Source organism: Scatophagus argus, chromosome 6, assembly GCF_020382885.2.
Source record: "Scatophagus argus isolate fScaArg1 chromosome 6, fScaArg1.pri, whole genome shotgun sequence".
Taxonomy (NCBI): domain Eukaryota; kingdom Metazoa; phylum Chordata; class Actinopteri; family Scatophagidae; genus Scatophagus; species Scatophagus argus.
In genome coordinates this window covers 15,488,171-15,514,776 of record NC_058498.1, presented here as the reverse complement: position 1 = coordinate 15,514,776, position 26,606 = coordinate 15,488,171, and the positions used below count along the sequence as shown (strand labels likewise).

General features: G+C 39.8%; 2 protein-coding genes across 5 annotated transcripts in view; one reads left to right on the top strand and one right to left on the bottom strand.

Annotated features, from left to right (window-relative positions):
* The window catches only part of slc44a5b (solute carrier family 44 member 5b), a 35,942-nt gene extending 33,496 nt beyond the window's left edge, over window positions 1-2,446 (bottom strand). For 2 of the 3 annotated variants that reach the window (XM_046391338.1, XM_046391337.1), the window contains exon 1: window positions 2,197-2,445. In XM_046391338.1, coding sequence (XP_046247294.1) covers window positions 2,197-2,233 — 37 coding nt within the window. In that variant the 5' untranslated portion in view covers window positions 2,234-2,445. Of the gene's footprint in view, window positions 1-2,196 lie in introns of all 3 variants that reach the window. The other variant, XM_046391335.1, reaches the window with a different exon arrangement.
* Window positions 1,188-25,768, top strand: st6galnac5b (ST6 (alpha-N-acetyl-neuraminyl-2,3-beta-galactosyl-1,3)-N-acetylgalactosaminide alpha-2,6-sialyltransferase 5b). 2 transcript variants are annotated; one of them, XM_046391340.1, is made up of 5 exons: window positions 1,188-1,837; window positions 9,468-9,674; window positions 19,985-20,394; window positions 21,287-21,394; window positions 23,699-25,768. In XM_046391340.1, exons 2-5 carry the CDS (start codon window positions 9,501-9,503, stop codon window positions 23,973-23,975), a joined length of 969 nt encoding a protein of 322 aa, XP_046247296.1. In that variant the 5' UTR covers window positions 1,188-1,837; window positions 9,468-9,500; the 3' UTR covers window positions 23,976-25,768. The 2 variants fall into 2 exon arrangements, with proteins under 2 accessions (XP_046247296.1, XP_046247295.1); XM_046391339.1 differs by lacking the exon at window positions 1,188-1,837 and adding an exon at window positions 8,682-8,932 and having other exon boundaries at window positions 23,699-25,767.
* The last annotated feature ends 838 nt before the right edge of the window (window positions 25,769-26,606 follow it).

Below are 26,606 nucleotides of genomic sequence, written 5' to 3'. Positions count from 1 at the left end.
CACTGGATCTAAACAACATGTTATAATAATAATACACAGACACCACTTTGTGCACTAAGGTGTTTACTTACAACACTTAACACATAATCTCTAACTTCAGGCTTATGGTGCACTGTGAAGTACCAGCTTGAACTTTTGAACAGGGAGTGATATGGTTTGAAGGCCCCAGTGGTGAGCTGCATGTTTGAAGAGTGCAGGGAGAATCAACTACAGCTGACAGGTTGCAATCGTGATTGGCAGAGTGCTGCAGTCATGAGGTCTGTGGGATTCACTGGGTCAGAATGCGGGGAAATAACAGGAAGACACAGAAGCTTTTCCCACCGAGAGCCACCAGGAGCAGACTAGAAAATGCCCATGTCACTTTAAATCTGTGCAGCTACTGTATCTAAGGGTCAAGCCACCCTCACAGTTGTAGTTACGAGTTGGACAGAGATGGATGATAGGATAAGGATATGGAAGACTGCTGACATTGACAATTGTGACATGAAAAGGTTAATGACATGAAGAAATTTTGCATTATAGCTGGGCTCAGACTGATTCAAATCAATCTATACATTTTTAGGTGTAGCTCTGGGTTTTGGTGAATATGAGACATTGGAGCAGCCATATAAATGACATGACACTTTGTTTTCTGTGGAGCATCATTTGCTGATAACGTTTTTGCTGAGAAATGTTTCATTAAAAGCGACCATTAGTCACCCTGTCAGTGTGGTGGATCACTTATCCTGGGTTTCATTGGCAAGTTAGTTTCCCATGACTGTACAGTATTAGCCTTATAACTGCACAGTGATAACAAGAACACAGATGTGAAAGAAACACTAAATACGTATTTTTCAGTGATTAAACGGACAATTGCTAAATACTGAATGAAAATTTTTAGCTGCTGATGTATTAGGACTGGCATCAGTTCTAGGAAAGCCGACAGCACGATTAAAATGTAAAGGACTCTTTGTTTCAGAAGAAAGGCACTGTGTGGCATCTGGCGGTGATAAAGGATTATGTTGCTGTGATAAACAACATGATTACTAAGGCAGGCTAATGGACAGAAAATCTGCCCACTGATTAAATATATCCATATGCCTGGAGCAGTGAAAATGCAACAACGAGACAATAAATCTTTTGTTATCAAACTGTGCCTTACTAACTGCACAACACGAACTGCAGTTGTTACAATATTGTAATTATCATCAAAGCCTCCATGTGGACGAGTACAGAAGGAGGAATGTGGAGATAATACTCTGGTAACAGAGTCTAACGTGAGCGCTTTGTTACACATATAATACATGACAAAACATTAGGAATTACGTCAGGATCATATGAGCCAACGTAGGGAGAAAAATAAGAAACACTAGAGAAAAAGTATGTGGCTACGCATGTAAACAACCGTTTACAAAAAAACATTTTGCACTCACTGCTTAGGCTTTTGTCAACCTTTAAACAGCCAACTGACAACATACGTTAAACTGGCTAACGTTCCTGCAACCACTTTGGTAGCCAAATAAGTTAGCTTGATAAGGAAAAAATACTAATATTCTCTAGCCCACTGATTCCAGTTTCTCAGTGTTTGGTATCAACGCTAGCTTTGTGCTTTTCTTTGTCGTAAACTGGGGAACAGTGATGGGCATTTTTTCCACTGTATTCTAGTAGTTCATTATTGGTTACGCCGACTGATTGGTCGGTTAATTAAGATTCACTAATCGACAATGGTCGTCAGTTGCTGCTCGAAGATAGTGCTACACTCTGTTGTCAGACCACTACTGAGGAAAAAAATCTTTCTGCGTTTGACATTACAACAAAGACCAAGTGGAGGAGTACATTGTGAGGACTTTAACACCAGGTAAACAATGCAAGGCAAGCATTATCTCGTTACATCCATTGAAATAACCAGGTGATGTCAAGAATGCGCCTGATATATGAGGCAGATTAAAGAAAGACGTTAACGGACGTTGTTAAACGGTTTTAACCAAACCGTTTAAAACGTAATTCTACCGTTACTGCGTATCTGATGTCAACCTTAAAATAGTTAGCAAGTGACTACGTAAGCTAACGTTAGCCATTGTCCCTCCAAATCACAGTAAGGGGTCAAACATTTTTCCGGTTAAGTGAGATATCGTTATATCCCCTTGTCATAACGTTACACCGTACACAGGAAAATATCCTGGCGTTTAACGCTACAACAAAGACGAACCGACTCACCATAGTAAGAGGAGGGGATGTCCGTCTTTCTAGCCATGGCACTTAGTAGGACTGATGCGGCACCGTCGTCTTGGTTTTGGAGACCGCATATGAAAGTCGAGTTGAACCGCAGTTATTTTAGTGCCTTTCAGCGGTCCGGTCGAGAAATAAACACGGGAACCTGGAGAGGTCTCGGGCTCTTGGAGGACGCTTCGGCCACGCAGCTGAGCGTCAGTCGTGTTTACAGCGCGACGTCATTAATTATTCCCAAACTGCCTTAAAGGGGACGCTGTGGAGCTCGGAGCTGCTGCTGCTGCTGCTGCTGCTCAGCGTCACGTTTCCCTTTGTTGGAATGTGATTTAAAGCACGAACCCGCATTGTTGTTATGCAGCTTGTCAGCTGACTTGAGCATTTGTAGGATTTATCTCAACGGTGCTAGACAACAGAGAGAATTAGTACACTGCATGTGTTTGCATTACATTGGTGATTTTCAAATTGCTTTATTAATAACAGCGTCAACACTGCAGTTGGTATTTTTAGGTGGTTTCTCGGGACACAATGAGGCGTCCGGTGGATAAACACTGACCTCAGCTGGGATTTCTGTGACACTGCAAATTTTCTCCCTCTTCCTTCTGCTTCTACACTGTATAGGCAAAGGTACTGTGATGGAGCTGTTTTTCAGGGGTTGGGCTTACTCCTGTATTTCCAGTGAAGGGAAATGTTAATGCTTCAGCATACCAAGACATTTTGGACAGTGCTATGGTTCCAGCTTTGTGGCAACAGTTTGGTGAAGGCCCTTTTCTATTTCAGCATGATTGTGCCCCAGCGCACAAAGCAAAGTCCATAAAGACATGGCAGGATGAAGAACTTCAAGAAGAACTTGACTGTCCCACACAGAGCCCTGACATCAACCCCATCAAAAGCCTTTGATGATGTTTGATTAACTGGAACAGAGACTGTGAGCCAGGCCTTTTGGTCCAACATCAGTGTCTGAACTCACAAATGCTCTACTGCATGATTGGGTAAAAATTCCTACAGAAACACTCAGAAGAGTGGAAGCTGTTACAGCTGCAAAGCTGTCTGTGTATTTAGAATGCAATGTGATTAAAGTCCCTTTTGGTGTAATGGCCACCTGTCCCAATACTTTTGTCTATATAGTGTATCTTTGTTTACTGTTCAGGAATGTGTACATCAATAGCTTTATGAAAAGGGTGGATGTCAAGGCACACAGTCCGGGTGCAAGCGGATTTATCGCTCATCATTAATGTTAAACTCACAGGCAAATGTTTTTGGAAACTTTTATAGAGGTTAGGGTCCAAAGTCAGGTCTAAATCATGTGACTTGAGTTCACACATTTGAGGAAAACACTTAATTAGATGTATAGGTCCTGCACACCCACATAGGTCTTTCCACTTATTCTGGATAATTAGTTGGTATTAGTGGAAGCTATGCTGGAATCCCAAAAGGTGACCAAATTCCATTAACTTATAATTATGATAAAAGCATAACTTCTCCCACCCAGACTGGTGCAACCAATCTACTGTAACAGCACAGTCCTTACATGCCCACATTGTCCTGAGGGAAGTATAATTAAACACACAGTAGTGAAAACAGGGATATCCAGGTAGCTCACACTTGCAAATACATTTGTCTTTTGTAGGGTAATTTAAACAAACCCTAACATTTTATGAGCAATATGTTTTGCAGTTTAAAAATGTTTTGCAAATGCAACATTAAATTTAATTTAAGTATTGAATTCTGAATTTTTCACAAAGCTTTCTATACCTACACCCACACACAGATGCATTGGTTATGGTGTCTTGAGAGTTCACTATAGTGACTATGACCAGGAAGTGGCAGCAGAGACTGGAAATTATATACACTTACTGGGGGATCGAAGAGCTGCAGGGAGACATTTTCATACAGTATTAACAAAGTAAGATCAAGCAAGAAACATGTTTTATCTGTGACAGCTGCAGCCGAAGGGATTAAATCTGATGTTACTTCAATAAAAAATGCACGTCACCAAACATTATGCCCTTTTTATGGCAGAATATCTACAATATTAATATTTCATGCATTCAGTGCACTATTGGATTACAGATGGGACAGGTCATTTCATTACACACTGGCATCTAAAAAGCGATGTCCCTCTTAGTGCTCTGTGAAAGAAAGTATTGAGAGCTTATGTTGTCAAAGGCCAGTCATTAGCAAGGGATTGATATGCCATTGGACAGATCATATGTTCACGTGGCAAGATCAACAGTAAAACACAAGGAGATTCAGGATCACATTACTGCCAAGTGCAATGCAGTAAATTTAATAAAAATTATGGTATTAATATGGCCAGCATAAGTTTAAAGGATTATTTTTCAGTGCTGCATTTTTTGGGACCTTTTAATTTCATATTTCTGTCTCATGCAGTTGGGGTTTGATGTTATAAATAGTTTGATACCACAGCCAGATGGACCCTGGAGTTTTATAGCTCATTTGGAAACATATGATGTGCTGTTGTGTTTCTACACCACTAAAAGGGAATAATGTTGGCGTATTAATAATTAAGTATGTAAGAATAGTATAAGAGTTTGATAGAGTTGGGGAACTTGTTACTTATCACTGATCCTTTTTCAATTAATTTACTTTTTTATTGACCAAGGCTGAATACAGCATTATGGTACATATTACAAGGTCAAGTAAACTATTTGTTCATAACGATCAGCAAAAGCTGAACAAGGACGATGACATTTCATAGATGAATTGTGTTTCCCTCTAAGAAAAACTGAATTTTCCAGAGTTGCCTGCCCATCTGCTTGTCATTCAGTGGAAATGATGGATGCCAACAGCTTGCTAATTACATAATCGAGAGGGTGCACAACAGATACAATCTCATTTTGTGCTGTTTGGTTTGGAGCCGTTTTCCATTTTCTGAGACAAAAGGTAATTGTGACTCTTTTGTGGCAGTTGTCCGTTTGCAGTTTGCATAGTGAGGGTTTTTTAATAATCAAACTAGGTGACTGAAAGTCTTCTCCTCTCAATGGTTTGGATAAACACAACAGTTCTGAGAATCATATATTGCACAATGGGTAATGGGAGATTGCCTCTGTGATTGGCGGCACTGCCAGGTGATGGGACATTGATCTGTCTGTAAGCTGAGACGATTTGCAAAGAAGATGTTATATCTCTCCGGCCTTGTAATGCAGACCATGAACGTTTGTCTTTCTCCAAGTGTTCTCTCTTTTTAGACTTTTTAGACTGTCACGGTGTAAGCACACAGTATTTGTCTTGATGGGACAATACAGTAACATTTTGCCACATATTAACCTTTGTTTTCCGGAAGTGCATTAGACATTTACACACTGAAGTTAGATTAATACATCCTGTTCATTAGGCTAATATTGCCCTTTGAATAGGTTCAATTACTGCTCTTTTTTGCTTGTACTGTATTAATAGTATGTTAAAATACATTCCATTAACATTTATTAATATTCATGGTGTAGGAGTCATACAGTGGCCTGATTGCACTTTTTTGGTGTATTTCTGCCCTGCCCTTGACTTTATGTCTTAGTTTGGTTTCTTTACTGACACCCTGGGGCATCCACTCTGCATGCTGGCAACATTATAATGAGTAAAACAACAAGTTATTGGCACAATAAAGAGGTGCAAACAGAGCAAGCTTGTATTTGGCTCAGCATAGGCAGACAGCTGTCTGGTGCCTCACTGGATAGGAGGATTGAGTTAATTAAAAATAGGTTGTGTTCCACAGACATTTGCTTTGCCCTTGTTTGTGTGTATATGTGTGTACGCATGTACTCCCTGGAGTTGTGTTTTGAGACGCATTTGAGACCTCAGGGACACCTCTAATCAAAACACACAGACTGCCAGCCCCCCTGAATGCACAATGACTTGATGTGCATTATGAGGCACTGCTCCTCACTGACACAGATAATTTGGTGACTGAGATTATTCTACCAATTATGTGGCCATACGCCGTCAAAGAAAGGAGTGAAAAGGCAGAAAATGGTAGTACTACATACTACATAACTTTTGGACATAATCAATATACTCAACATGGGTGGCACAGTGGTGCAGTGATGGTGGGTTTTCTCTGGGTATTCCAGCTTCCTCGGAACCATTGTCCCAAAAACATGCACATTAGGTTAACTGGCCACTCTACATTACCCCTAGGTGTGAGTGTGTGAGACTGTCTTTGTGAGTCAGTGCTGTGATTGTCTGTCTTTGTGTGGATGTAACCCGCCTCTTGCCCGTTGGGGGCCGGGAGGGGCTCCAGCCCTTCTGCGACCCTACTTGGATAAGCAGGCATAGAAAATGGATGGACGGATGTTTCCAACATAGTGATTCGAACTGAAGATGTATGATACTAACACTGATCTAAACAGACAGCAGTATGGTACGACTCTTCAACCTGACTTTTGCTGTGACGAGAGCTCAAAGGAATGCTATCTACATTTTAGCAACCTCACACCAGTGTCTTTTCATATGTAGGACTGAGTTTAAAACTGTATCGATTTCTGTCAAACCAGCAAACGACCTGGCTCTGTATTAGCTTCTATTTCAGAGCTTGGATCAGCAGATAATGATTTTTACTCTTACAAAGACTGAATTGATGGGTTGCATAGCAGACATTTCGACTTGCCAGCAGGAATAACACAGGTGAACTTAAAAGTATGGCTCAGTTCCATTCATTGTCCCAGTCACAGTGACAGTGATATGAGTAAAAAGAATTGCTACGCTATGACATGCAACCAAGCACCACTGTCCAAAATAATTATTATCAAACCGAATCATTATCATAACTGAACTTAATAAACTGCCATTACTATTATGAGTGGTTCTAGCATTACTGCAGTTCTGTGTGTAGTTTGTCCAAGTGGTTTTGCCGTAGATCAGCGGAAGCTGTTGCTCGACTACTGTGGGTAGTCAACCCCCGTCATCCTGTATCACATTATATTCTACATGAACCACTGTATGTGGCTTTCAGATAGCAAGCTAATTAGTCTAAAAAGACTGTTGTTTAGACTTGTGTAAATCTGGGCCAAAAACATAAAAAGGAAGACATTCTGTTCTCACTGAAGCTTTTAAGTAGGCGACCCTGATTTTTCTTACAGCATCTGGTCCAGTGCTCTGTGATGTCTTTGAGAAATAACTATTCAGTTCCCACAAAGTGAACAGTTACATTTCAGTTTGTGAAGTGAGACTTTCTGAGGAATGACTAGATAGAAGAGCACATTAGAGAATCAACACACTGATGCCAGCTTAGAGGGTGCCTATAAAAAGACTCATTTTCCATTTCCTGGCTCCTTCTGTCTAGATTACAGCCTCCAGCAAATCTGCCTCCCATGAGGAGCTTTAGGTGCTCAGGTCGCTGTGACAAATGAGAAAAATACTTTCCTCTTCTTAAACAGAATGTCCCAAAATCTACTTGGATGGTGAGAAAATGAAGATGCACTGTGACAAGAATAGTTTAAGATAATACAGTATATTCTGTATTATCACAAGCACCCTTTGAAGAACCATGTGTAATCTTACCATAACTTTCAGTGGGTTACAATAAAACTAAAAAAAACAGACAAACAGTTAAAGAAAACGTTTTCTCAATATCTCAAAACATTTAACTCATGTTGACATTTAAGAAAAGATGTCAGCTCGTGCTCGCTGAAATGTTCCTTTTGTCTACGTGCAAGTCAAGAGATCTGAGAAACTGTGTCAGTAAAGCCACTGAAATTGCGTTTCTGTATTTAACTTCTTATTATCTTAAAGACATTTCAACAGTCCATTCACAAATTTCTTTCAGTCGGTGAGCATTGTAACCACAATACAGTAAGCACATCATAGTAACAAATATTTAAAACAGAAACTATACAATGAAAGCTTTGGTATTGTCATGAAAAGTTTGTAATCTCAGATCTGATAGCGGTGGTGAACAGCATGGCATCATTCATAGCTCCCAGGTAACGGTGTTTGCACAGAGTAAGACTTCTGGTGTAAGCAGGATTTACACGATGAGCAAACTGATGAACACATCTGAGAACATTACCTGTCAATAGAAAACAGTTACTTATTCTCACCATCTAGACTGAATGCACCACTAAACCATCTGAAAATGACTGTGATTCTGCAGGAAAGCGATAGGAAAAATGCACATAGTGAGGAATGAGCTGTTTCTCACACAATATATTGAGAATAACTACGTTGTCATTTGATCATTTTGCCAAGAAAAAAGATGCAAATTCATACAAATGTGTAGTAATGTCCAGCGTTTCGGAGAAGCTAATTACAACATTGTAAGCAGTTGTGATGGTTCAACTGCATTCATATTTGCATAGTGATTCAAGTAGTTAAATTCTTTTTTTTTTAGGTGTTTGTATAGTTGACTGCAAAGATTTGAGCCAAGGAAAGGAATAGAACGATTTTTAAAATTTATTTTAATTTTACCATTACTTTCCTACAGTATTGAACCCACTTTGAAAAGGTGGTTCATAACAGGTAAACAGGGAAAACCGAGTTGTTTAGGACCCTGAGGAGCGCAGTGTTGGGTGACGGCGTCCCTGTAGAGGAGAGCATGGGAAGAAGAGTAGTGGAGCGTCGTTTTCTTTGGCTGCGCGCTGATCCCGCTGATGCTGCCGCTCAAGTGTTGCATGCTGAAGAGTCCCGACGCTCTGTGAGGGAGCTCTGGCCCCGATACGATGAAGGCTCGATCTGCGGGTGTAGAAGGGAACCGAAAATGAAGATAAGAGTGGTAATTATAAACGAGACCTGCAGGAAACATCAGTGTAATGTTCCTTTGTGTGGTTTAGTGCGTTTCTTTGCTCACAAGTGAGTTACAGGCTGAGTCTACTGTGACCTAATTGCACTTTGTAATGCTTTATTTTCATCTTTTGCAGTTATTTAATTGTATCTCATTCCTACAATTATACTAATAATTTTACAGGTGCACGCCCGTCTATGAATTTGTTGTTTTTTCTGCAAATGTTGGTCTAATTCCGAAACGTTTATGTGTGCATCCATGCTGTTTGTGCGCAGCTCTTTAAAATACTTTGACTGAGAGTGCTGAGCGCGTTTGAGTGGCACAGTTGACATTTCATTTGCGGCTTTGCACGAGGGAAGAGCAGCTGTTATTATTGTGAAGCCTCTGTTTTGAACGCTGACATTTAATTAGCAGTGAATTCTTAAGCAAAAATGCAGCCTTATAGCTTATTTTCTAAATCAAGAGCTCCTTCTCCGTGTTGCTTTTACAGTCTTTTTGAACTTATGCCTTTCATGTGTCTCCCCAGTGCCAAGGGGTTAGTGGCATCATCATCATCACCATGGTTACCAGTTTTATGTTGGTGTACAACAGCAGCTCTGGTGACAGATCATCTTCCTCACCTTCGTCATCCTTAGCGTCCCACCGTTTAGATGGACCTGTTCCACACACAAAAAAGCCCCAGAGAGTCCAAACATCAACACTGGAGGGGTACACAGGTGTCATGGATCATAAGGTAAACATCCTCCATCTGTGCACTGGGAGATGATCTGCCTCCTTGTACAATTTCAGAGGCAAAGATGATGTTGCAGCTGGTTCTGCCTTTGAAACAGTCAAGTTATTTGTGTTATTTCGTGTCCAAACTATTGTACCATGTCTAATTTTCATAAAAAAGCTACCAAGAAGGCCAAAAGTAAGAAGCATTCTGATTTATTTTATTTAATATGGTTTGCGCTATTATGTGTGGATGCCAGTTTGTATTCTTTGAAAAGTGAAAACCTCTCTTCAACTTCCATTGAAATAAAAGATGCAGGAAAGTGGTGCAGTTTGTCTCAAGGCTCAGACATTCAGCCACCACCACAGAGACATGGCTTGGTTGTGTGTTTCACTGAACAAAGTGGCAGTGTTGGAGGTGAGGGATCAGGTACTTGTCGCATTAGGTGCCTGCCTGGAGAGGTGAATGGGAAATGTGGTGGTGGTGGTGACTGGGTAACGTATGGAGGTCAGCAGTGGAGATACAAGTCACACCAGCATACAGAGATTCTGTTGTACTGAACTGAACAGAACAACAGAACAAAAAAGAGCATTCAGATATCTTTATATTATCTGAGATGTGCGTCGATACACTGATTCGGTTGCTGCGTTATGCTCAGTGGCTACCATTTAGTGTGACGGTAATGCCTTTTGTTCTCCTGTCAGTCTACAGAAAGGAATTTGAGCTCATTCACACGGCATTTGGACATATTTCTGTGGGAAATATTTGTGACTTATGTGTCGAGCGCCCACAAAAAGAACATTGATTGCTCTGGCACTTTTGTACACTTGTAATACAATCTGCACCTAATCGGTATTCCGCTGACATTCAGGTAAAGCAGAGAGGCTAGCAGGTAAATGTAGGGGTTTAGGTATGCACTGAAAATGGCTTTTTGAAGCTGCAGGTACTGGTCTGGTTTCAGGGAGAACTGAAAAATCCTCTTCTGTGTGTTTGTGCACTACATTATGTCCTTACATCCAAATATAATGTCCAAGTTTTTCAGTTTGGGTAATATAATGATTGTTGTCATATTTTCTAAATGTACTTTTTATGTTTATAATTAAGCAGTAAATTTCTGTAGGTGAGGAAAAGTGTCAGAATAAAACTGGATTTTATCTCAGCTTTATTGCCCCCTGTAAGGTCATAATAATATCAATTAATCCCTTAAACACTGAACTCAGACTCAGATTTGCTGTGGTAGTACTGTCTGTAAATTCTCTCTGTGGTTTATCTCATTTCTTGATTCATAATGAATGTGTCCACCATGAAATATTTAGCAACTAAAGCACTTAAAACAGGATGGATTTCTTCTATAATTTCTACTTAAGACATCGCCACTGTCAGCGTTACTGTAATGCAGAGGTCTATCGTTCAGACTCAGCACGATGTTACAGACAACTCTTTCAGATAGATGGATGATTCAGTCAGTCTCACGTCTCACCCCAGTGAGACAGATTCGCGGTCAGGCACAGCAGAGTGAAAAGGACGTTGTTTTGCCGCACTGGCCGGGAGAACATTTGGAGGAAAAAAGTGTCGGTTACAGTTCACCTTTCAGTGATTAATGATCAGTGACATGAGTCTGCGAGTGACACTGGTTTGCAGAGAAGTTTGATCTGGCTGAGGCTTCCTGTACTTTCTTGACTCAGCCAGATTCTAAGTTGAGGGCTCCTCTGAGATGCTGTAACCCTCATCAGATGCTGTTAAAGTCGATGAAAAAGAAACATTCATCTACAGATTCTTAGGAGAAATCAGAGGCAGCTGCTTCAGTTTGAGTTTTTTGCGGTTCAGGCACTTAATTATTCAGTCTTTTCCTGGCTGTCCACCTCCTCCAAGCTGACAGCTGATTCATGACAGATCCACAGTGTGACATTTTCATACTGCTTAGTGTCACTCTGCCCCCTTTCTCCCATGGGGACTTCCAGCTTTGCTGCTGCTGCTGCTGCTGCACCCTCAGACAGAGCTGAGGAATGACTAACCAGAGCAGACCTGCTGTAGGATCTGTCGAGTGGGTGGATCAGTGTGCACTGCTCCCTTCAGGGTCATCTGAGGTCTGCTGCTGCTGCTGCTGGAAGGAATCTTGGCTTTGACACAAGCACACACACACACACACAATCATGAAACAGTGGTGCATGGATGCAGAAAAACCCATGCAAATGCCCCAGACATGTAGTTAAAATTTTATGCCCTCATCAGAGCCAGGGAAGCTTGAAAATGTGAGGAGAGCTCCGTCTAATGTGCCTTTTTATGGCCCGTATTAACTTCTGTGCACATCTAGTTTGCATGGGCTGTGATTTCGCTAAGGTGGGCGGTGGGATGTGGCTGCTTTGCTTGTCTCACAGAGCACAAAACACTCAGCACTAATGAATCTCTGTGACCGCGTTGTTTCATGTGGCTCAAGGTTAAAGGCTAGATATTTGGCTTTTACCTTTTTTTCACTTTTCTATGCTAAATGTTGATGTGAAAGCACCAAAAATTGAAACCCACAAATCTATTTACTGTAAGATCAGAGTTATAGTGAAATGTATTTATGTGTGATATCTTGAGTGACTGCAGGAGTCTCGGTGTTCATTATGTTTCTGCCTTCTGCAATGTGTGAAGGTTTTTTGAGATGTTCTCTTCTAGTATATATTTCTTTTCTTTGACAAGCTACAGTAATTAGAGCTGCAGAGTTGAATAGATTCTTTCAGATACACACACGCACATCTGAGTTTGAAGGCCTAAATAGACAGCCGCTTCATTCTTCTACTTTGGTCCTCATCTTCTCTGCCTCTGATGTTTTCACCGATTCCGGTTAAAGAGATGTTGACCTTTGAAGAACTGTCTGCTGAATCTATATTGGCCTTTATATGCTCTAATCACAAAGCCTGTGTGAGAGCATGAATGTGGATTGTGTGTCTGTGCCAGTTTATGATGTATCTATTTATCATGGGCAATAGCGTTCTCTGCTCCGACAGCCTTTAATGCAGCCAACCTCGGAGAGATAGGTGCCATTGCAAGCCCTGTTATGCATCCTTTCCTTTCTACACTGACTACTTTCTACTTTCTGACATACAGTTTGAGCTGTGTGTTAACGTGCAGCTTACTGAATGGATGAGATCCCCAGATATGCAAATTTTAATTCCACTCAAAGTAAGGAAGCACCCTTGGCAAAACAGATTATATTATCTGGGCTCATCCTCAGACCAATGTGTAGCCATGCCCCATTTACAGCTGGTATTAACTTGTGATCTGTATCTGGATACTTTGTCAGGATGATGAAATCCAATCCGTACACCATTGCTTTTACACCCTGCATTAAAATGTGATCAGATTCACATGCTGTTAATGAGGCTACATGTTCTGAGATGCAGTCAAACCCGTCTCTCTGTCTGACGTTGACTAGATGAAGAAGAAGAAAACAATCGCTTTGATTATCTCGCCTTCATTCCCTCAAATTGAGAACCAAGAAAGTTTAGTGTTGTGATTTGAATGTGTGTCACCAGGAGGAGCTTAATGAGATGTCAACTATCAGGAGGATTTTGGTGTAATTAATTGGTCTCTGAGAAAAGAAAGCAGCACTGATCATTAAACCCTCACAAAACACAACAGGTGCCACTTAATCCACCTGGGCTCTCAGCTGAACCATTAGCCTAATTCTGTACACTTCAGAAAGTGTATGGTTACTGTGACCAACATCTAAATAATTTGTGCCACTGCAAGCAAATATAGCTGAGTTGTCATGTTTCCTCTCACAGCTGTTTATATCAGACAATGTCTGACATTAAAGGATAAGGTTGAAGAAGCCAACAGTAAGTTGGTCCTGCCTAGAAAAATACTGTCTGCGTAGCCAGTGCCTAATATGGCTTAATTCTCTGTGCCATAGATCTTCACTGATGTCCAAAAAAAAACTCTAATAAAATACAAGCACTTTATGTTTCTTCATTCTGATGAACATGAGCACTTTAGTTTCCTACATGCGTCAACCTTTTAGAGATAAATACTCAGTAGTACACCAACTTTGCAGCTGAACATAATCCCTGGAATTGAATTTGTTTCTTTTCGTTCCTTTTCTTTATAAATATACAGAGAAGTGTTATGTGTAGCTTGTTTTATGACAAAATAAATACAAACCAATCATCATTTTGCTGGTTGGAGACTTTCACAGTGGTAATTTTTGCATCTGTGAAATCTGTAGCAATGCATTGTGAAGTTGTATGCATGGACTCTACTTTATCTGTTCCACTTTGGCAATTTTTGAGGGCATCATAATGTACATGTATTTATATTATATCGATATATGCACATACGCTATATAGACAAAATTATCCACACCTCTTTAGTGAAGGCCCTTTTCTATTCCAGCATGACTGTGTCTCAATGCACAAAGCAAAGCCCATAAAGACATGGCTGGGTGAGTTTAATGTGGAAGAACTTGACTGGCCCACACAGAGCCCTGACCTCAACCCCATCAAACACCTTTGGGATGAACTGGAACGGAGATTGTGAGCCATTTATCTGTTGTAAACTGAGAGTGATATTGGATAAAGCCATGTTCTTTTTATTGTATTTGTTGGCAGTATGAAACATATGGAATAACACCAGCCTTATCATTTGAATTTATGATTAATGACAACAATGGAGCATCTTTTATTGTTTTTTAATAACTCCTCTCTGACCTCTGAAAGTCTTTTTTTCTGTTGGTTCGTACGCTTGACCCTTCCTGCACTGAAAGAAGTAGAGTTAAACTGGAGGCACATTGGAGGCTCTGGTGCAATATTAGAGGCTGACTGATGGGGTTTGCTCTGAAAGCAATTATGATCCAGGGTTCCCCTGGGAACTATATAAACAGGATCATACTGATGAGTCTGGAGTCATTGTGTGGGTGGTAATTTACTGCTATTTCTTCTTCTGCTGTGCTGAATGCCATGGCTTTCTCTTTTCTTTTTAACGCTCTGTTGAATTTTCTAAGTTACTTATACAAGAGACCACACTCAACATATACACATAAGGGACACATAAAGGGACACATAAAAAATCCTCAGTGTAGCACACAATATGTCTGCCTTCCGAAACACGCCCCCCAAGCCAACCCATCCCTCCCTCTTCAACCAACTTTAACAATATATTAAAAATATAAAATAATGAACAATAATATAAATATTTTTTTAAAAAAATAGTTTACCAAAGAAATCACAAAAGATTAATTTGCTGAAACTCATTCACAAAACCTTAACCACCTACACGTAAAGGACATTATTACTCACTCCAATATTTTCATTCCAGTGACCAAGGAAAGACATTACATGAAAGGTGTGCATATCATGAATCACTTTGCATGATTTTTCAAATCAAATAAGGCAAGATGATGGACTAAGAGGCAAAGTAAATACAACAGCATTGTAAATATTAATAGACCAAGCAGCATTTTTTTGGTTTTACATTTAAAATACCTTTTAAAAAGGATCCTCCTAACTAAAACTTTGTACGCTCATCTTGATCCTCCTTCAACAGTAAAGGTCTCCCAAGATCAGATATATCATGTTCATTTAATCTAGCGATGTGTATCTAGTGATGTGATGTGTTGTAGAAATCTGATCTGATCCTAATCTGCTGTAAGAAAAAGTACTAACCTACCTGATATTCATACACGGTCATGAATCAGGAGTTTTGCTGTGGCTGTGGAAGCCAAATCAAACTAAAGCTAATTGTTATGTTGTAGCCCTCCACCCTCGCAGTCTCCTGTACCACCAATACGTAACAAAACCCAGAGCTTGAAAAGCACATTATACTTGAAACCCCGAGGAGTTTCTTGAAAATTAAATAGAAAATGTTTTAAAAAAGGCTAAACAGAAACAGACTGTATTAAGCAGTCTTTTATTAAACAGCTATATTACAGACATGAGTGTAATGCATTTACTCAGTTATCGTCATCCTGTGGTCTACCAGCATTCCAGGAGACGGCCTATAAACTTGTTAATTATACCTGAAACAAGTTTGCTCATACAAAATCAGTCCGACCAAGGTCTAGGTAAATTTCTATTGGCATCCTACTTAAAGGGAGAAAAATATCAAATAATGGGTTTATCATTACTGTTGTATTAAGTCATGCTAAGGCCACATGTTTATGCATCAGAGCCCTAACACGAACGCTTAAACCATAAAAAAGCGATAAAATATCATTCACCAGTGTATCATTCTGTTGGTGGGGCTGCACAAATACACGTGTGGAGGACAGGTGGAGATGTGTTCAGACTGCCATCACTCTGGGAGATCTCATTAATTCAGCCAGTATCACAGCAGACTTCAGTCTGGCAAGGTTGAACCTATTGCCTCATTGGGTCATGTTTATCCAGGAAAATGTATTGCTTATGAGGTTATGCATTATTGATCGAGGTGGACAGCCCTCTGTCCTCGTGATAGAGTGCAGACTGAGCGTGTGCGAGAGCATTCAAGTTGCAGGTTGATTCACAAACTAAAGGACCACTGTGTTAATTCAAGGTCAATTATGGCTAAAAATCTATATTATGTTCATATAGATTATGTTCATTTAGTATATTACATATAATCGATGTAATATGCTATTTATTACATTAATTAATTTATTCATTCAATCAGTGGTCTGTGGGTTGCATCTCCAGATACCTGCCATCTGAAATATTATCTATCTGATTTTGAAAGCTCAAGAAACTGGCACTGGAGCTCCCATATCACTGTGAGTAAGGACTCTTTTATTATTTCACAGGCCCTTGAAACTATACTGGCCCTGCAACCTTCAATTGCCTTTTACTAGTTTAACACATTACTGGACTTTCAGAATGATTAAAAGTTGCTCAGGAGTAATTGCTTGGACAGTACTCAAGGGAAAATGCACCCTATCTGTTGTATGTAAAAGAAGAAAAAGGACTGTGATTTTTTTCAGCCAAAGCCAGGAGGTGTGTTTGTGTACTGAAGCGCGTAATTTGCTCCAGCCTACCTGTTATTGAGTGACTGGTGTGGTCTGCGTACAGAGTGCGCACTCCAACAGGAAACGGTTTGTTTTGGGTGATGTATTTCCTCAACGTGTAGAAGCTGTGATTATGTTCATGTGTATAGAAAGAGATTACAACTGGTCCTGGATGTCAACACTTTTTAGACAGTTGCAGACTCTCCTGAGAGAAACATGATTGTACTACATATCAGGGGCCACATCGAGCTCTGCCCAAACATTTAATGACATCCACAGACACCACCCACACACTCCTACCTATACACACATATACAGAATGCACACAAACACGCACCAGGAAATCATTCAATGCAGGGTCACCGAGATAGTGGAAGAGTATTATAAATATAGCAGTGGGAGCAGCACAGCCTGTGGGGCACTAGTAATATCACCTGTATGTCCACACAAAACACACACACACACACACACACACACACACATTCCCACTTCAGAACCTGATGGAGTGTGAAGCTCAGAGCACAGTTCGGAATGCCAATGTAGCCCCCTGTTAAGGCTGGGAATAATTCATGTGAAGAGTCTCTGGGTTTCAGCTGTCGGATCATTCAGTCCGAGCTTGCCTTTTTCCAACTTGGAAAATCTGGTTGGACACATGAACATGAATACCTGGTCAGTATAATGCAAATGTGCGCAAAGACCCTGTAGCACATGCTGCTGTTATGAAAGTCGACAAACATAAATGATCTTCTGAGTAGAATGGATTTTATAAGACAAGTGAAGTGCACAGACATTTTGAGGGACTGCTGTCGTATACTGAAAAAAGGCTCTTCAACTGAGAACAAATGAATTTTAAATGTTAAAGTTGTTTTAAATTTTAAAGATCTGTGAAATTAAAATCCTGCACTTTCATGGTGTCAGTTGAAAGCCTGTTGCAGATCTAGTTTATTTCAAGCTGCCAAATGATTTTGAGTCTTGAGCTTAACACTGTCATCAGTTTGATTGCAAAAGACGTGTACCTGTGTAGTGATCACACTTTATGGCCAGCAGAGGCTATGCTAAAAGCTATGTTTCAAAAATGTTTCCTCAAAGCTGTGGAGGAACAAAACCCAACTTCAAATACAAACTATTTGAACGCGAATGATTATGTGGCTCATACACATCATGGAATGTAAAAATTCCAAAGAAGATTTTGCAACTTTAAGTCACTGAAAATGTAATCAAATTCAGTGTATCATTCAAAACCTTGTGCATAAGTTCCATCATGTACCTTTAAGGATACCACTGTTTACTGCATCTGTCTTTCTCTTTATCCAACTCTCACCGGCCCTTTTATAGTAACTCTCTTACACTCTGCCATTACCACCCAGCTTTCATCCCTCACTGCAGAGATTCCTGAACGCTTGTAGCCAGTGGAATTTTTATGGACATAATGCTGACTGATGTCTACTCAATGGTGAAGCCCCGGATTAGACTGCAGCAGGCTATATCCAGACTTGTATGTAAAATATGTGCTATAATACAGAACAATTACAAAGTAGGATTTGAGGAGCATATTTTCTGGCCTTACCATCCTCATATTTTACAATAACCATTAGTATGTACTTGAGGTTATTGCCATACAGAAAAACACTCTTTCGAATATTATGATGAAACACATGCACATTGCAGTATACACAGATATACTGTGTATTTACTGAACTGTTTGTTTTTAGTTAGTTATTAGCCTACTTCCAATTTAAAAAATATTCAGACAATATAACAGGCCTACCTCACACTTAAGTTAATTAAGTAGGATAGCTTGACGTATCTGTCATAATGCTTCACCTGCTGGCGTGCTGGACGTCTGAATCAAGCTCTGTAAAGCTGTACTCTCCTGAGCCAACTCCCTACGATTGCTTTGTGTGATAGCGCAATATTTTGTGACGTGATAAATGTGACAAGCTGTGCATTATTGGAAAGGATGTGTGGAGAGCCTTATCCACAGGGCATGACACTGGTTGTACCATTCACCATTAATCATTTCCACAGCTTCACCCAGAGCCGTCATGCAATGATAACAACAAGTTTGGATTCTGCAGCCCATGACAGGGGGCATAGTGCATCGCCTTGCATCTTGCTTTGGATGAATAATAAAGCAAATAAATAAAACAAATTATTTACTTGTTTATTTTTCCTGCAGCTCAGCCATGTTCTGACCACCAATGTACACACATTTCTCGTTTCATGGAAAGGAACATGGCTGTGAGGCTCTTTTGTACTGAATAAATATACAGACTTGTGTGTATTCATGATTCTAATGCAAAACAAAAGTACTACACAGAAAAGCCTCTGCTCTACAGTCAACCATGATAATCTGCAGTGCATTTGAATAATAGGACACCTGACAGAAGAGCCCATTACCATTCTAGCTGCTCGACTCTGTGCCAGTTATACTTTATTCAGGATGTGTTCAGTTGTCCTTGTGTGTGTGTGTGTGTGTGTGTGTGTCTCTGTATGTGTACATGCTTGATGGAAAAACTACAGTGGCAAATATGTGAGTATAGTAAACTTAAAATATCCTTGAAATAAATTCAAGTTAAAGTTTTGGTTAATTAATAAGAGATGCTTTATATCAAGCTTGAAGAACATGTCTTTGCCTTGTGTCAGCATGAGCTGTACAAACTGTGCTGAACTCTTTCAGGGTCATTGTGTTTTTTTCCTTGTGGTAGCCAGAATTTAAGGTCAACCCGAGGCTTTATGCAAGTGTAACTTGACCTTGATGGCTACAGTTTTCAGATTCATCTTTTAAACGTGTTTGTACTTTATCTTTTAGTTTATCCATGTTAAACTGTAGTCCTGTGGTTGGCATCCATCTTTCTGACTTTTCCTTAAACACCACCATGAGGTGGACATTTATGGCTGTGAGTATCTCAAGAACTGGACTTCCAGATTGCACAGACAATTCATGTTCCTCTCAGGATGAGTTTATGCAAATTGTAGTCCAATATGTCAGTTCACAACCAACAATCTTCAGAATTAAACAAAGTACCCATCATCATGTGTTCGTGTTTTGTGCAAATTAGCAAGTGTTAGTATGCTTACGTACCTAACTAACATGGTGAATGTTGTACATTTTGTCTGTCATTTGGTGTTGCACATCTTAGCATGTAGACTTCGCGCTAGCATGTTAGCACCTTTTATTTGAGTTTGATGTTATATACAGTAATCTTTTAAAGGTTTTCGTGGCACAAAAACAAAATTGATTCTATTGAGAAGTCAAATGGCTTAATAAGACCATACTCTTGATTAAAACTATTTTTTCACAGCCTTTCTTCAAATACTCTGAATGAAACTAAAGTTGCTACTGGTCTTTAACCTTTCACCTCTCCAGCCTCTGAAGATGCACTGCAGGACCTGTTCCCTGGTGACCAGCTCTGGCCAGCTGACTGGAAGTAAGAGAGGTGGAGAAATCGACAGCTCTGACTGTGTGATCCGTATGAATGATGCTCCCAGCATAGGCTATCAGCAGGATGTTGGCCATCGCACGAGCCTGCGTGTCATAGCACATTCCAGCCTGCAGAGGGTGCTACGGAGCCGACAGGAGCTGCTCAATGCCAGCCAAGACACCGTGTTCATTTTCTGGGGACCCAGTAGCTGCATGAGGCGGGATGGAAAAGGCCACGTTTACAACAACCTCAGGCTGATAAACCAGCTACTGCCCAAACTTAAAGTCTACATTATTTCCCGGATCAAAATGTTGAAGTTTGATGAACTGTTCAAAAAGGAAACAGGGATTGATAGGTAAATAGAGTCAGTGATGCCTCTGTGAGGTTTATTTTGATGTGACCTGAGACTCCAAAAGAAACACTCCAAACTTTATCAATATGGTTTAGACTGAAATGTGACCCAGGCCAAGTTCACAGCTAATGTCAGGCTTGCAAAATGAAGAAACACATTTTGCTTCAGTGCCATTTGGATTCTTACAGAAGTTCTATGTTTCCTCAATCACTGCAAGCAGAAAACAGTATGGTGGGTTAGCATAAATGAGTATCTTAGAATGAGAACACTAAAGTGAAAAACTTAAAGCCAGAGTCTCACATATGCCAGATAGAACACAGAACAAATAACATCAGTATCTGAACTTCTTTCATGAAGAAGCGGTGATGGGGGTTGATGGGGGGACGATGTTGACCCTGCCTGCCATCATACTGCTGCTCTGCTTGGCAACAGCAAGATCTTTATACAACAAAGTGCCACAGCTGCCAAGCTATTCTCATTTTAGTGGGAAATTATCTTTGGTGCACAGGCTCTCATAAATATGTTCTCTTTTTTTTTATTAGAGTAAGGAACTATTTTACTATTTTAGTCTTGATGCAGAGTTGCAGCTTACACAAAGACCACAGGACACACATTAATAGCTTAGTGTAAATGTAACAATAACAGCTGCAGAAACTGCTCAGCTACTTCTTAACTGGCAAAAGGGAGGTTTTGCAATTTTCAGAGTACGATTTGGTGCTTAATGTGCCACAAACAGAACAAATTTGATCACATTTTGATTCCCTGTGTATTTCATATGAGGCCTGAGTACCTGTGAGTGCAGAAAAAAGGTTGACTGAATATGATCTCATCAGAGGAAGAAACACAGCAACTACACAAGTATGAGTTTACTGAAAATGGTGACCTTGTCTTTCAGGAAGAGTTCCAACTCCTGGCTGAGTACCGGCTGGTTCACCATGGCCATAGCCCTGGAGCTATGTGACAGGACCAACGTGTTTGGCATGGTGCCGCCTGATTTCTGCAGGTAGAATCAGATCTTTCTTTTGTTTTTTAATTCAAGAATTTATGTGAAATTTTTTCACACAAGTAGGAAGCTACAAACACGCAAACACTGAGACTATATGTTATTGACAAACTACACACAGACCTTTGTGTTTTCTTGGCAGACCAGTTGGTTGTTTTGTACCAAAGCCATATGATAAAACCTTGTTCATTTGCAAAAGTTTATGAACGAGGCTTACTGCTTTTATTAAATCGTCAACATGTGTTACATGATATTTTGGTCACTTGGGGGCTGACATGCTGTATTGTCATTTTTAAATTCACATGGCAAACTTGTTGGTATTGGCTTACTTACTCATCCAGTAGATGTGGAGAAAACATAGCACTTGCTATGTGGCTACCTGGTAAACATGTCACATATTAATTTTTTAGCTTTTATCACTATTTTTCTCTCCATCAACTCCTGAGGGAAATATCTGTCACTTTAGCTGCTAAATGTTTGACTGTCTTTGCTATATACTTGCAGCAGCTTTGTCTGTCTGCAGTTTTGTGCGAGCAGGTAGTGTAGAGTGAGTTTATCTTAACTTTTTCACTGAAAACCATGTGTCTGAAAACAAAGCTGAGAGCTGTGAAACTGAACCAGAACAATGAACTGAAAGATGCTACATAGCTCTTAAAAAGCAAAGTGGAACTGCAGAGTCTGGTAATAAATCTCAGTGGGCTCATTGCTGCAAGTGACACCTTTCTCATACACATATCCATTTACGCCACTGATAATATTAAAATATTTATTATAGCAGCATTAACTTTTCCCCTAAAAGGACATTTGTCTTGTATCCACGTCAAAGATAGAATATAAAATACAAAAAAACACACTAGAATTAATTTACAAAAAAAGATAAAACATATAATTATAGATATGAAAAATTCTTTGCTAAAATCAAGCCTTGAAGTAGGGTCATGTTTAGTGTGTTCTTAAGAAGTCCCACAATAAGACTCTGAAAGTGAGAGCTTGGCATTCATGAGTTGTGCTGGATGGCAATTTTAAAAAGTGTTTGAGCCTTTAAAATCTTATCACAGTTTGACAGTAAAATGCAGAAAACGCTAAATCATTGGCCATCTTTGATAAAGAAATGAGGCAATGTCCCCCTTTATTGTTAGTTTCCTAGCAACAGGGTTCACCTGACTTAAATCATCTTGGAGATAATAATATTTTGTCCTAACTTTTCAGGTCAAAAAAATCTGTCACTGTGTCAATAACAAACTCTTTCAGTGAAAAAAAATAAGATGATCTCAACTTGTGAATTATAAACAACCTTCAGTCTAACTCTCAGTCTCATTTCATACTGACTTTTAGCAAATGACATAAATCCTTTTTGCTTTTTTATTTAACATATATATGTAGCTATACAGGGGAAAAACATGGTACGCCAGGAAACCAAACAATACTGAATGATAATTCACAAATAATACAAATAAGACCAGGTCTACTACGTCATGCACAAACACTGTTGAGCAGTCGTTCTCTGTAACATCTTGTTTCATCTAATCCCTTATTCTCAGTCCTTAAGTTTCAGTTTGCCATTTCCTGTTTGAGGAAGTGGGGCAAATAGAGTATGAGGCTAATGAAAGCTCTCTTCTGTTGCAGCTCCACCCTGGCATTTACTGTGAGCTGACAACATGGGTGTGTTTCCATATAAAAGTCTTGTTGAGTACATCTTTAACAGTGTCTTCAACTTTAATGAGAATCTAACATTTACTCTCTGCAGTTACAACTTCAAGTGTCTTTTACTGCCATGCAGTCAGACTGCTGAATGACTGTAATTTTAGTATCAGTGCAAACATTCATCTTGACATTTTACACTAAGCATAACTTATTTCACAGAATATCTGCAAAGGACAGATTTTGAATATACATATGTAACATTCAGGTTCACTGGAAATAGGAGGATAATTTAGCTGATGCTGTCATCACGTGAATCCACAAGGACACAAAGGACACTTTGACACATTTGGATATTCATAGAGAAATTCAGCACAGATTGAAGTGACTCTCATGTGGCTGAGAGCTCTTCCACTTTCACAGCTTGCTGTGGCAGAGGAGTATCAGAGGAATAAGATGGCGTATAATGAACACATCTGTGAGCCCAGATTCTTCTGATCTTTCTGTTTTTCTTTGTTGCTGCCTCCGTTTTCTTCCACACTGTGACTCGCTTCTGTTCTCCCCCCATCTTCATCTTTTAATTATCACTCTGTTTCCACTTGCCTTCCTCACACTTTGACTTTCATGCCTTTTGCTGCTTTACTCGTCTCTCTTCCGGTGTAGATCATCCCCTCATCCCTCTGTACCGTATCATTACTACGAGCCCTCTGGGTCGGACGAGTGCGCCATGTACCTCTCCCACGAGAGGAGCCGACGAGGGAGCCACCACCGCTTCATCACAGAGAAGACGGTGTTTGCAAACTGGGCCCGAGCCCTCAACATTCACTTTTACCAGCCAGACTGGAAACCCGCTACTGTCATCACCAGCGCTAACAACTCACACTGCCCAGTTCCAGCTGGATCCTGGGATTCACTCCAGAGACAATCTCCAGAAGTGTAGAATATCTGTGTGGACGGTTTCCAGCATGCAGCTTCCCTCTCCAGCTGATATGAATGAATGAGACAGCAGTAGGGCAGAACATGAAACTGTTGTGGCTGTAAGCCTACTGCCTAAGCAGCTTGGCAGAATGGGATCATTGCATAATAGCAGCACAAAGCCTCAACAGTGTTTGGAAGTGTAACTATAATAGGATGAATTTCATACTAGAATCAAAGCCATGGAGCTTGGCTCAAGTGTGTTTTTTTCACCCTGTGTAGAGCTGCTTTAATAACGCTTGAGCTGTCAGAGAGGAAACAGGCAATGAGACAGTAACACCACTGCAATAGCTGCAGTACGCTTGATTCATTTTCATTGAACTGAATACAGACTCACTGAGGACACCGAGCTCTTGTCCTCATTGTTCCTGAGAATGTGACAGTTCAGTTGACCTGTGGAGGAGTTTATACTTCACACACAAAAGAAAAGTAGCGTGTTTTTAAAGCTGATTGTGATATTTTTAGAGTCACCGTCTCCATTTTCAACAGTATGATGTTCACAATACACCACACAGAAAACAGTGTGACAGTTGCAGTTGCAGACACCACATATTTAGGGTGTAGTTGTAAGATACAGACTATTCATACTGTATATCAGTGACAGAAACAAGCATCTACACCCCCAATTCCAAGAAATATAAATATATGTATGGGTAAATAGACATAAATAAAAACACAATGAAATCATGTGTGAATGGATCAGTGTTTTCTGACAGCAGTTTTACAAAGTATTCCCAAGCCCATGTAGCCCCATCCTTGCTTGTGAACGACACTCAATAATGATATTTTCACCTGTCACCACTGAACCTGTTCTGAACAGGCACTTCGGAAAACACCAATCAACTCCAATGAGTTGATGAGGTTAAAAAATAGATATGTTGTCTGAAAGAGTTTGCAAACTGACACATTCTGTTTTGTTTATACTTCAAAACATTCAAGGTAAAACAAACTAAAACAATGCAAACATTTAACATCTGATAACTTCTAGTGTTCTTTTATGATTCACCAAGATGCTCTTAAAGACATAAGATGAGTTCATGCTATCTTCTACACTAAGGGCAATATACTTTTTTTTAAAAAATGTATTCTTATTTTATTATTTTAATACTTCTACAGCAAACATTTATGACTGAGAGAGTCAAAACATTATTATCTTGGAATTTGGATGGATATAAAACTCACTTTTAAATTTCACATTGTTAATCTTGGCAACAGGTTGGATATTTTGTACAGAAATAAAACATTTTTTTCCATGTTTTGCAGGAAAAATGTTCTTAAACAGTTTTCATGTTAGTCTTGCTGTGATGTGATTTATAGGCACTCTTCCACCTCTTCCACCTGGACTCCACCTGTCATTCTGCCTTTATTTATTAGATTTATTTATTTATGTATTATGATACATGCCAAGAGAGACGTGATGCTCATTGGGACCTTTTCATCCATAAATGTTACCTTTGACATATATAAAGATAAAAAGTACCATATCACCTTTCAGATTGCTTCATCTCTCAGATGGGCTTTGTCAGACTTGCTCTACTGACAGTTTTAAAGGATTTTTTTTTCAGCTAATTGAATTGCCATTTCTTTGTTAGTGTATTCATTGGTTGTTTTTCCTTTTCATTGTTTTGTACTTGACTCGATGTCATTGTCAATGAGGGTCATCCCTCAGTGGTTATCTCAAGTATGAATAAAGTTTGAATGAATGAATGAAAAAAGAAGATTAGTGGTAATACCGCTTATTGTTAATCAGTGTTGACCATTTACTTCCCACTGGAAGACCTTGAACTACAGCAAAGCATAGAAATATAATTTGTTTTACTAAAGGTACTCAGAAAAGTTGTTCACTTTTGTTTTGTAAAAAAAAAAAATATTAACATGAAATTATAACAAAATATGATACAAAAATAGCAAAAACAATGGAAGAGTATCCTCTTTTAGTAATGTTCAAGTCAACTTTGAAGAATAAAAAAACGTGTTGAAAATGTAAATGTGGTCCACCTTCAAACCACAACTATGAATTTGTTGACAGAGATAAGATGTTTGACTGTTGTAATCACTTCATCCGATTTCATTGTGCTTACCTGAGACAAATTTAAAAATCGTGAGTAAATATAATCCTCCTAAATCATATCTGGACTCAATCCAGATTAAGGCGGTGCGTTAATAAGACATTTTGTTCTCTTGCTCTGAAACAGATGGCCCCTCTGAAAAGCCCATGTGTCTGACACTCTAGGCCATGATTTGCCCTGCTATTAAAGCCAAATGTCAGAACAAGCCCTCAAAGGCATTCCCCCTGACTGCAGAGCCAGCCAGCCACTGTAATACTGATACAAATGATCTAAGAGTCCTGAGAAGCCTCTTCAGTCCTGACCCAAAGGCTTCTGTCTCAGCCTTTTCAGCATACAGAGGGGAGCTGCTTGTTAGCAAGCAATTACACTGTGCTACTCAACCATATCTCCAGGGCGAGAGGAGCAGCAATTTGAGATGTGCTGTCCTGCGGTGGGGACTGTAAAAAAAAAGGCCCTGACTCCTGCCTGTTCCCGTGTTCATTCAGATTTTACCATGAGCGCTTGGACTCAGGTGGAATTTTAATGTT